Here is a 12,615-nt window from a genome sequence, read left to right on the forward strand (position 1 = left end):
ACACACTCCCATGTATAGGTGCACAAACATGCACACATGTTCACATATGCCCCTGCAGCCTGATGCGTTCTGGCAGCGGCACAGAAACCCCCTCACCCATTGCCTGAACAGGGGAGGGCAGTGGGGATAACAAAGGACGTATCTGCTTGCTAGTACAGACCCAGGATCCAGGAGGGGCCCCCACACACACCTGCCCCTATAGATCTCAGAGACCAGAGCAGGAGGCCCGGGCCACAGGTCAGGTCACTATGCACCAAAGCCAGCCTCAGTGCTGAGCGTCCCCGTAGCTCAGGGCAGACGAGCCCCTTAATGACTCCTCTGCTCATGCTGGCCGTGGCACTTGTGGTCCTCACAACAGGCCTGGGTTGTGAGGGAATCCGGCCTTCCCCACCTCCCAGCTGACCCTGGGTGAGGGTCTTCATTTGCTAAGTGCTAGGGACACTGGGGCGCCAGCAGCCAAGGTTGGCCATTGGGCAGCAAGAACCTGAAACCTGCCAATATCTGAATGAGCAGCATCATTACACTCAGCAACCAGTGATGGGAGCACACAGCCCCACAGTGGAATCAGGGCATGGGGTGGCAAGGTGCCAGGGGATGGCCCCAGGAGAGCTGGCCTCCCTGGGCTCAGACTCAGAGAACAGTGACTAACAACGCTGGCCTTCATGAGGGGCCAAGTCAGACTCCACTATGTCCACTCCAGAGGATTCCAAGGATAGAGGTGACCACACACAGCGAAAGCCCTACAGATCCAAATATCTCGGAGGCACGTAGGTTTCCTCATCCGTAAAATGGGAACAACAGGGATTGGCTTACAGGACAACTGCAGGCACAGGGCACATGTGGCAAGCAGAGGTAGAAGGTGCAGACAATGACCTCTGACCACCTCCTCTGGAGGAACAGCGCTGATTGCTGGGAGTCCTCAGGAGCCTCTACGCAGAGCAGATCAGCAGAGTGATCAGGAGCCCTACCCCACCTCACCTGGTGGGATGGAGCATCTGACTCAAGTCACAACCAATCAGCACATAGCATCCATGGGCCACAGTGATTGGCTATGGAAAGGTGCTGTGACCTATGCCTGTCGAATCAGAGTGAAGCTCAGAACCTCCAAAAAATAGATTGCTTTCCATTGCAGAGGCTTGTCCCTGGGGGTGGTGAGTGATGTGCAGGCCGCCTCAGCCACTGGTCCCCCAGAGAATAGAGCCAAGCAGGGAAGAAGGTGGGCCAGCGAAGTTCACCACCCCACCCTTTAATTACCCACCCAATCCCAGGAGTCCTCAGACGCCATTTTTTATTGTGGTAAAACACATATAAAATTTACTGTCTTCACTATTTTTAAGTGTACAGTTCAGTGGTATTACATATATTCATAATATTGTGCAACCATCACCACCATCCATCTTCAGAACTCTTTTCTTCTTGTGAAACTGAAACTGAGCCAATTAAACACTAACTCCCCATTGTCCAGCCTCCAGCTCTTAGCCCTAGCACCCACTACTCTACTGCCTGTCTCTATGGTTCTGACTCCTCTAAGCGTCTTCAGATGCCTTATTTGTTGAAGAGATGGGTCTGGGTTTCAGACCACGAATGTGCTTACACCATTCTGAATAGCCACCATGACACAACTGGCGGGGACCGCAGGCTGCTGCTCTGCCACCTGGAGCACAAACCTCTGACAAGTCAGCCTCCATCATGGCAGCCACTGCTCAGTGCACATCCTTCCCCTGCCCCACATGGAAGAACCCCTGGAAAGTCCCTTCCCTCCCACCAAATCACCCCCCGTGAGAAGTGGTTGTGAAGTCAGCAAGGAGTTTGTGGATGCCCCAGAAGGGTGCGTGGGGTGGTCGTGATGAAGTAAGTCTGGCTCTCAGCAAGTTCCTGTGGACGCCAAGAATGAATGTGCCTGTTAAGAAGGACTCCTGTTGGTGAACTAGGCTCAAGTTTATACAGAGTCTAGCAGTCATTGCCAAACGTGGGCCTCTCGTGCTCTGCCTGCTTCAGGGAAAAGCTGCACTGAACACTCTGCCTCCTGGCCTGTGTTCCTGCCATCTGAGTCCACCCTTATAAAGGAGTTTCTAGGCTCACAAACCAATCAATGGGCTGAAGGCCTGCCCCAGCAAATCAGGGCTGGGAAGCTATAGCCTCATTTGCATTTTTACCAACCAATCAGAGCAGCTAAATTCCAACCAATCAGGACAGTGCTACTTGAGCCAATCAAACTGTGAGGATTTGAACCCATTTGCACAGAAATGGACCAATCAGGGACTGGGGGTGGGCATTCCTCTCTACATAAGTTAGCTTCACTTCTGCCCCAACAGAAGGCATTTTCAGTTTCCACTGAAAACTGTTTACCTGTAACACTGGAGCCTCAGATGCTTCACTCCTGCCACTTCAACTGACCTGTTCTATAGCTGAGCTAGTTCACAATTGAGCTGTTTCAGCCAAGCCATTCCATAACTGAGATGTTTTCATTAAATAAATTCTCCCACCCCCGCATCGCACCCCAAATTGGGGACTCCTATTGGTGTTGAATTGGTGACAACAAGCTGAGGTTGTTATTCCGCAGTAAATTCCCTGCTTACAGGGAGCCCTGGACCATGTAACCATCCTGCTATCAGCACAGCTCCAGTACTTCCACATCAGCCTCTGGAGGCCCTTCAGGGGACCTCAGGGCCCACACGGGGTCGTCATACTGGACTTATTTGCCGGCATGATGTCAACTGACTCAGAAATGCAGCATTCTGAAGAAACATCGGAGTATCAGAGCAAGGAGCCCACACTCCCCAGGGGCAACAATCTATCAAGGAAGACAGGGCATGAGCTCACCAGGGTCTTTCCCTCTCCTTCTGCCAACCCTGGCCCCTCACCTGTGTCTGGTCCCCATCCGGCCCCTAAGACACTTGTAGTTGTCCTGAAGAGTTCCAGAAATGGTTGGCTCCAACTCCCACTCTCCACCTGGGCGCACTGAGGCTGATGGCAGGAGGCCTTGCCCAGCGTCACAGAGTTGCCCAGAGTTGCCAGAGCTGAGCCCAACGTCTCCTCACACCCACCCAACCCTTCCCCATACAGGCCGAGGGGTGCTTCCCTCCCTTACTTAGTTTGATTTAAACCAGAGATTTGAACTTGGGTTTCAGATACTCCAAAGGGATGGGGAAAACATGGAAACCATGCAAAAACACATGTGTATACAAGTGCTTCCCTGTGGGAAAGGAGACAGAGCTTTCAGCCATTCTCCAAGGGGACGTGCTCCACTGAGTGTAGACATTCTGAAGTTGGCAGCAGAGCAGACAAGGAGAGGCAGACCAGCCCTGAGCACTGAGGGCACAGAGTCTCACTGGTGATTCCCCCACCCTTCCCTGCACTGACTTCTGCCCCACCTCCTTCCCAGGCACTCACATTGCATGGCTCCCAGCTGAGCTCTGCCCAATCAGAGTTGGTCCTGCAGACTTAGCCAGGCACAAGTTTCCCATGGCACAAGTTACCAAGAAGCACAGAGTGCAACATGGCATGTGAATATCTGGGGCAGTTTCCTAGCTGAAGTGCCATTTAGCTGAGGCCTACTGAGTAAGCTAGGTAAAGAGGGAAAGAAAAGAGTGGACACGGTGTGGGCACAGCCTTTGCACAGGCCCTGAGTTGGGAGTATCCAGTGTTGGATGAACTAAAAGTTCAATGTGACAGGAGTGCAAGCATGAGGAGGACACAGTGACAAATAAGGCTGGAGACCACTGGGCCAGGTCATGGGGGACCTTGAATGCCACGCCAGTGGGTTCGGAGTTTTTTTTGCCATGTTTGGATTTAATTTTTTAAAGGGCAATAAGAACCACTGAAAGGTCTTAAGCAAAGGAGTAATGTGATTTAATGTGTGGTTTATAAAAATCTATCTGCTGTGTGGTAAAATGAGTTGCTGGTGAGAGACAGATTAGGAGCAGCTGAGGAGCACAGGAGCAAAAGACAGGGATTGGGATCAGTTGTGGTGGAGAGATGGGAACGGGAATGAAGTCCAGAGATGTCTAGTATTCTGGGATTCCGGCCCAAGAAAGGGGTGAGGTCTGGGGAGAGTGGAGAGACCCACATTCCATTTCAGAAGCATGGGGTCACCCAGGGAAGGAGCCAGGGAAGGAAAAGATCTGGGCCAGACATGGGGGCCTGGAGTCTAGATGGAGTGTGATGGCAACCATTTTCATCTGCCTTGCATACCTGTCCTTCCTCTTGCTTTTATGATAAAAACACAATCCATTGCAGAGTTTGGGGAACTGACCCTCACCCTCAACCCCAAAGGTGGGCATGAGACTCAGACCAGGCCCACATCACAGGATGGGTTTAAAGATGGGCCTGTACCCTAAGCAGAGCCTATCAGAGCCCTCCCCGTGACTCAACCAGGAACATCCAGGAACATCTCTATTTCTGAGAGATTGCTACCATGGAAAACAAATGAAGCCAGAGCTGCTGGTGCCTCCAACATGGGGAGGGCAATCCTGAGACGAACACAGAGAGTAATAAACCTGAAAGGCAGAGAGAGCTTGTTCTGAAACCAGTCCTGAGTCCCTGGCTCCAGCCATGACTGAAGGACTCCTTAGGACTTCATGATGTCCCTTCTTTGTTTCATCCATGTAAGCTGGTTTTCTGTCATTTAAACTAAATGAGTCTTAAAGAACATGTAATAAGCCATGGAGGAGACGGAGACCACCCGGGACAGCTGTGTAGGTTGTCAAGAGCAGGTGCCAAGCAGGTGCCTCTGCTCCTCAGACCTGGGGAGTCCCGACACCTTGGGAACCCAGAAGTCCCCACAGCCCCTCTTCAGTGTGCCTGAGACCCTCTCACTGCCCTCTAGGCAGTGCTGAGGCAGAGTGTGAGAAGGAAGATCCCACAAAGGGCAGCTGCAAGCCCCAGACACCCCTCATCCCAGCGCCACAGCCGGAGCCTGCCACACCTGCCAGCCCCACTCTAGTACCTGAGCCATGTCACTGGGAGTCCAGCGTGTGGCCTCAAAGGCAAAGTTGTGTTAGGAAAAATGAAATTCATCTCCATCCCTTAGGCCAGTGAACAACCTCTCTCTGTGGCACTTAGTGACACTTAATGCCCAGCAAGACTGGAGAGAGCAGGTGCCTGGCCAGGATGGCAGCCCAGCAGGGAGTCCCAGCCCACAAGGCAGCAGCCCTTGGGCCTCTCTGTACCTTGGTCATATAATAGGAGCTCTGCTCACAGCGACATGGGATATTCACTGCCCTCCTCAGGCTCCAGGATGGGAAAAGGATTCAGACACCAGACCTTTCCCACCACCTAACCCTTGGAGGCTTCCACTGCTTCCCCTGTTGGGCCAGACACCAGACTGGAGAGGTCCCCAGAGCTGCACTAAGGGGGGACAGAGGTGGGGCAGGATGCTTTCATCCTACTGCTGTCCCCACTGCCATCACCCAACCATGAGGACTCAGGCTGCCTGCAGGGAGCTGCAGCCCAGAGCCGGTCAGCGGCTTGTCGGGGGTCACTTGGCCACCAGTTCCCACTCACTCATACTGACAATGGTACACGCCCTTGACTGAAAAGGCCTCCAGGAATCAAATAGGAAAGGTAGGAATGTTTTAAAGAAATGTACCTCTTCATTTTTATACTTTTTGTTGGCATACAAAAAGAGGCAATACAATGTAATAAGCATGGTTTTTAAGTCAAACAGACACATGTTCAAATACTGGCCGTGAAGCGTGAAGCAAGCTGTCTTGGCTTTGGAGCCTCGGCCTCTTCATCTGTAGAAGAGGGATAATATCAGACACCCACCACAGGGCATTATGAGACTCAAACAAGGTGATGAGTTAGGGGGCTCAGCAGGGAGCATGGCACATGGTGGGGGCACACTGACCCTGCAACGTGCTAGTAGTACTTCTTACGCCAACAGGCTTCTCACTGGGGTTTTAATGAGTATATAAGAATGATATGAGATTAGCACACCTATCCTATGACCTGAGAGGTACTAGAAAAATCTTCCATAGCAATGTGATGTGTAAGAACCCTTCACTAAGCATTATTTTCTCATGCATCGTGAAAAGGCAAGCTTTAACATTTCCCTGTGAATATTACGAACAACTTCTGTCAAGTGGCTCTGTGAAAAAAACTGGGCACTCTCTCTGGAAATAAAGGGCACGGCATGTCTCTGAAGCATGTCTTCTGGCATTTCTTGAGTCTGCACCTCTACCTGACTCCAATAGAATTTGTACTTTGGCTGGCCCTGGGTCCCAATATCATATCATTTGGGGGAGCAGCACCTCTTAAACTCTCCCTCTCTGGGGTTCTGAAAAGCCCAAGTCCTGATTCTCCTGGGAATGTCTGACCCCAGCCTGGCCAGAGTGATAGCCAGGACTCAGCTGGAATGTCAGCCTGGCGCTGCTGGGACCCCTTGACCCACCACAGGACTGTACCTGAGAACAAAGCCAAAAGCACAGCAAAGCAGAGGTAAGAGACAGCAAGGGTCCTCGTGACGTGGCAGGCGGGGGTATGTGGACCCAGCCATGCCTGAAGCCTTGCCTTTATGTGAACTAACGGTGTCCCGTGTCTAATGGACGTTATTTAAACTAATTGGACTTGATCTTTCTGTCTCTTGTAACTGACGGGACCCTGACCAATACAGTGACATAAGAACCCCTTCATACTAAATAGATTAGGAGATTGCTGGCCATGATAAACAAAGCTACTGACGCCTTCCTTGAAAGTGCAGAAACAAACTCCCCGGGCCAGACAAGTAGATGAACAAATGGATGTCCCAGGCCAGGGGCAGGACGACGGGCCTGAAAGGTTCTGTGTCTCTTGGGAGAGGCATGTCTCGCCTAAGTATCTAACTTAAGGTAAGACCACCCTGCCTGCTGCACCCTTCTCCATGCATTCTCCACACATCTTCCAGGAAAGCTAGTTCCACATGTTCTGAGAGAGGGGTTTCCCTGCTCCCATCTGTGTAGGAAGTGTTGGACTCACAGAATCCCAGCACTTTCTTGACTACAGAATTTCTCAGAGGTCCCCAGGGCCCCTTGAAGCTACCAGTGGTCCACTGAACCCTATGTGCTCAGAGCCACTTGAGGTGCAATCCGCAGAATTCTCTTGCAGAAATGGGGCTGTAGAACCTTGCTTCTCAGAGCGCAGTCTAAGGCCCAGGAGCATTAGCCTGGGAGGTGTTAGAAGTGCAGAAGATCGGGGTTCCACCCAGAGATGCTGGATCAGAATCTAACAAGCTCCCTGAGGGTCTGCATACACAGCTGCTCAGTCAGTCACTACCTATGAGGGGAAAGCAGCAGCTGCTCTCTGTGTGGCGGGGTGGTCCAGGGCCTGGGCTGCTGGGAGGATGCAGTGTACATACCTGTGGAAGGCCTACTGAGGGGCACTGCCCAGGAAGTATGGCTCCCGTTATCACATCTCAGGGTCCTCCACCTACCAGACTTGGGAGCACCGTGGCAGAAAGGGCTGCACAGAACTAGGCCGAATGATGTCATCACAGGCTGTGTGGCCTTGGGCAAGTCACTTAAGTACCCAGAGCCTCAGCTGCGCATCTGTAAAGCAGGTGTAGGGACGCCACCCCTGCAGATTCGATGTGAGGACCAGAGGCATGCTGCGTGAAGCTCTTAGCACATGGGCCTTTCGCTGACGCACCAAGGGAATTTAAGAGTTAAGAAGGTAATTGGTATAAAATCAGAACAGACGCACACAGCAGGGAGGGAAAGAGGGAGGAAAGGAGGGAGAAGAATAACTAATGATGCCGCCCCACTGTCTCCAGACCATTTTTCACTGACAGCATTCAAGGCCATTCATGGAGGCCCCAGCCCCTCTTCCAACTCCAGTCTTCTTACCAGCCCTGCCAGCGTGTGACATCTCACCACGGTGTCCTAACCAGGCTGACGCACACCTGGTACCTCAGCACATGCACTGCCCTCTGCCGGGATTGCCACCCTGAACCGGTGCCCGCTGGCAGTGCATATGGAGCCCCCGGGAGCATGCTCTCCAGGCTCTGGCCAGAGTGCCCCTCAGCCCATCAGCTACTCTGAGCATGTGAGCCCGGGGAGGAGGGGGGCCGCAGGCCAGCCACATCTCTGACCTGCACAGTGGACAAACGCACTAGAGATGCTGGCTGAACAAATGAATCAGTAAATGAAAAGATGAATGAATGATCTGATGCCAAAGTCTGCCTGAAACGCTCTCCACCAGGAGTTAACTATACACAGGAGCTGGCCCGCCAACAGACTGTGCCCATGTCACTCTTCCCACAGCCCAGCCCACTCCACCCCACAGTCCCCAGCACCCATTTCCTTTCCTTTAGGAAATTCACCTGCAGAGTAAAAGGAGACACAACCATGAGGCCTGGGACACCCTCAGAGACAACGGTGCACGAAGGGCTGCACCGCATGAACCCAGCTCCTCCGAGGACATCGATAGTTGTTTGCAAGACGCCCAGGTTCTAACTAAATCCAGCCAAAGGCAATGATTTTCTGAAGCAACAAGTGACACTTCCTGTGTCTCCATAAAAAGAACACAGTGGTTGTGAGGCTCTGGAGTAATTGCTGGCTCTGCAGCCGGCAGGAGGAACCTGAGGACAGGGGCTGGGGCAGCAGGGCTGGGAGAGCGCCACCCCCTCAGAGCAGGAGTCCTCTGAGCAGCAATTAGAGCGGAACCCACGGTGGGTGGCTTAGATGTCTGGCCAGCACAGCCAGCCTGACCACCGCACACCCGATCCAAAATAGAAAACTGCAGTGGCTTCTGCTGCGTGCCAGGCCCACGGCAGCCGGACAGAGCACCGCCAATGTCAGCCTCCTCCCTGAGCACCGATCCAGGCTTCCTCCAAGGCCCCTAATGCCACGCCATGGTCCCTCTGGGCCCCAGAAGTGGAATGTCCACACTGGGTGGCCCAGGCAGTCCCAGGAGACCGCCCACCAGCCTCTCTTCTGTCCCGCTGGTGCTGCCCACTGGCACCTGAACTTACATTTCCAAATGCTCCCTTTGGCTCAAAATAGAGCGAGAAAACCAACTTTTCAAATAACCAGCTGAAGTTCAACAGGAAACCACAACATAAAAATCAGTGGCTCCGGGTTAGCCAGGAGACAGAGAAATAACTGGGCATTTCATCGCCACGGCCTGCCCCCTGGGCTGGCATCATTCACACACACACAGAAACAATAAGACCAACTGCCGGCACACGTGCCCCCTACACACATATCACACATACTAAAATGTTCAGGGTCACACACTCAACAGACACTGACGCAAATAAGCAGAAACCTACAGATACACACGTGCACGAGACTCACAATGCCACATTCACGCGTTCACAGGTGCACAGGTGCCCAGACAGGAGTACACAGCAACATTCCAAAACACATGTGCACACACTGGCGGAGATACACACACACCTGGATGTGAGACCTGTGCCTGCAGGCCTAAAGGAGACACACACCACAGCTGGAACTCGGTCAGCACTTCCGAGACCCTGGCCCTCCCCCTGCATAAATTACCCCTCTCCGACCAATCAAAATAACTTGCCTTCCAGCCAACCCCTTCAGTCGGTGGCCCGTGGTCTTTTAGCAGAGAAAGTCGTCAGTGCCTTGCCCTCCCAGGGGACTCCCAGGTAACCGGCTTCAGAAGCCCAGGCAAGGGCCATGGACAGAAAGGAGCGGGAGAGGTTCTTACCAGCCCGTCGCAGTTGCTGAGCGCCACGGAGGAGTCTTCAGTCAGGCCCGCCACGTCTCCGACGTAGAGGCAGGTGCCAAGTAGGGGCTCCACGCGCGTGGCGCCTGACTCGTCCTGCCACTCTACTGTGGCCCCTGGCGCCACGAGGCGGGCGTTGGGCCGCAGCCGCAGGTGCAGGTCTCGGCCGAAGACGGTGACATTGTAGAAGAGGCTGCCGCCAGGGTCCTCCTCGCTGCCCCCAGGGAAGCCTGGGGTCTGAACCGGAGCGGCCCTGCGGGCCCGAACCCCCGCCTGGGCTGCAGCCGCCGACACCACGTGGGACACCAAGCGGCCCTGGGCGTCAGTGCGCACCGGCACCGCCAGGATGCGCTCCGCTCCGTGCCCCAGGGGCTCGCCTGCAACGGGAAGGGGCGTTAGAGCCGCTGAGACCTCGGAGCCCACAGCCCTTCGCCGCTGAGTCCCGCACCCCGCAGCCCCAGCCCCACTGCAAAGGGAAGGGCATTCCGCCAGGCAACCCCCAGGAACTAGCCTGCACCTCCCCGGCCTTCTCCCTACCGGGAAGGGGCGTTAACACAGCCGCCACTCCGGAGCCCCGCCGCCCCGGCCCGTCCCGCGCTGGGACCCTGCAAGCCGGGTGCTCTGCCCTTTGCCCCGGTCCGGGTTGGGGCTCCGCGGGCTCCCCACAGTTCCCCAGGGGACGGCCGCGTCAGAACGTCCCCCACCGGGTGAACCTACCGTCCTTGGCAGGACGTGGGGCCGCTCTGAAGCCATTCGCGGTCGGCCCCCTACCCGTGCGCCTCTACCCTTCAGTGGCCCCTGGGACGGCGAGAACTGGGCTCCCCCGGGCACGGCGGCCTGTCCTCCGTGTCCAGCTCCCGCTGAGCCCGTCGCCGGTCCCCAGTCCCTGGAGGGGTGGAGCAGGGTCCCTCAGATGTTCGGGGATCCCCTCCGGGTCGCCCAGCCAATCCTCAGGCCCCAGGCGGTGCGCTCGGCGCCCGGCTCCTCCCGGGCGTCCCCGGACGCCAGCCCCGGCGCCGCCTCGCCCTGGCTCCCCCAGACCCGCTCCGCCACAGGGCTTTCCCGGCCCTCAGCCTTCACGCCCGGCGTCCCGGGAGCCGCGAGAGCTCCGAGGCTCCCCCCGGTCCAAAGTGCCCGGGTGCGCCACGGGGCGCCCCCTGCGCGACCGACCCGGCCCCGAAGTTGGCCAACTTGGCCCCGGGCGGGGCGCGCGGAGTTTACCCAAGTCAGGCTGGACGCCGCCTGGGGAGGGGCGGTGGGGCGCGCGGGGCGGGGCCCAGCCGGCGGGGGTCGCGGACGGGGGTCTGGCCGCACCTACCTGGGGGGGCGGCGGCGAGCCGGGCGTCAGCGGGCGGAGGCGGCAGCAGGAGCAGCGGCAGCACCAGCAGCAGCGGCGCGGGGCAGAGCCGGCGGCGGTCGGCGCCAGCCGGCGGATCCATGGCAGCCGGGCCGCAGCCGGGGCCCCGCACTCGCAGCCGGCGCGAAAGTTCCCCGCGCGCCGCCCAGCCCACATCTGGGGGCAGCTGGAGCCGCCCGCAGCTGCAGCACCGCAGGGCGCGGGGCGGAGGAGACGAGGCGCGGAGGGGAGGCGGGGAGCGCCGAGGGGAGGCGGGCAGAGGGAAGGAGCGAGCGAGCGAGGGAGGCGGCGGGAGGGAGAGGAGCGCGGGAGGGCGGGGACGGCGGGCGCTTCAGCCTGCAGTGACCCGGCGCTTCTCCGAGCGGGAGCCGCCGCTGTTCCAGGCTCGCAGCGAAGCAGAGACACCCCGAGGTTGAGGCAGAGAAGCGCCGCGGGCCGGGCCGGGGGAGCCCGAGCATCCCCACCCAGAGAGTCCTCCTGGGGCGCCCAGGTCCCACCGGTCAGCCCTGTGGCGCAAGGGGCCTCCTCACATTCTCTCTAAGCCCTGGGGCAGGGCAGGGCTCCGGGACGGGCGGGGGAGGCTGAGATGGAGACCCCAGAGGCCAGAAACCCTTTTATAGATGGTGCTGGCACCGCAGGGGCTACTCCAAAGATCAACTTTTACCCTTCCAGAGAGAGCGGAAGGTTCCATCAGTCCCCAACTTCTCTCTGCCTGAAGTCTGTCCCCCTCCGTTGCAGCCTGGGAGCACAGCCTCCTCCGCCCACACCGCTGCAGCCTGCCTAGAGCACAGGCAGGTTGCAGCCCTCATCTGGCCTGGGTCCCATGTGGGCATCTAGCCTCCTGGACTTTGCTCTCCCCCAGGCCCTGAAATAGCCTTTCTTCTCTCCCCATCTTTTCCAATTCAGCACCCCAGACATAGCTCTTAGTCCTGGAGCAGGCGTGATGTCAGAGCTCATCCCCAGCTGGAATCCCTCTTCTCCATCAAGGTCCTGAGCCTGGAGTCACTGTCCTGTCAGGCCTGCTGCCCCCAACACAGTGACCTTCCTCCCCAGGTCCTGCCTGGGAACCCCCTCCCTGGCATGTGTTTGTTGCAACATCTCTGCTAGTGTCCCAGATTCTGCCCCACTTCTCCAGAAGGTAGACACCTGTCCCTTTGGATCTTCTCATTCATGCTGTCCCCAGGCCTGTGTGCCCAGGGCTTTGGGGTGGCTTTGGTCAGGCCGGGCCTGATGACTAAGGCCCCTTGCTACGGAGCAGGAGGGCCAGGTCTTATGGGGAAACATGTGACTAGCACAATCCACTCTAACTGTGATTTTGTCTCCTTGGTTCTGTCATTTTTGGGACCCGAGTGTGAGGGCACTGCAGCTTGATGGCCATTTTCACCTAGAAGCTTCCGTCCATGTCACCTGAGGGTGCTGAGACAGGATCCAGTACCCAGGAATGGTGAACATTTGTTGTGAACATTAAAAACGGTGAAATTTCACATAAGAATTTAGATTTCTGACTTTTCTTAAGAAATTGGAATGTGTACTACATTTCTGCTATTAACCCTTAAATGGGGCACACGCCCTGTAGCTTGCTATAG

General features: G+C 56.4%; 1 protein-coding gene across 1 annotated transcript in view; it reads right to left on the reverse strand.

Moving 5' to 3' along the window:
- ADAMTS2 (ADAM metallopeptidase with thrombospondin type 1 motif 2) overlaps positions 1-11,209 on the reverse strand; it is a 276,672-nt gene extending 265,463 nt beyond the window's left edge. Inside the window, exons 1-2 of the mRNA XM_081035772.1 lie at positions 10,991-11,209; positions 9,655-10,049 (exon numbers count right to left, since the gene is read on the reverse strand). Coding sequence (XP_080891898.1) covers positions 9,655-10,049; positions 10,991-11,111 — 516 coding nt within the window. The 5' untranslated portion in view covers positions 11,112-11,209. The remainder of the gene's footprint in view (positions 1-9,654; positions 10,050-10,990) is intronic.
- Between the last annotated feature and the right edge of the window lie 1,406 nt (positions 11,210-12,615).

Source organism: Rhinolophus hipposideros (assembly GCF_964194185.1).
Source record: "Rhinolophus hipposideros genome assembly, chromosome: 23".
Lineage (NCBI taxonomy): Eukaryota > Metazoa > Chordata > Mammalia > Chiroptera > Rhinolophidae > Rhinolophus > Rhinolophus hipposideros.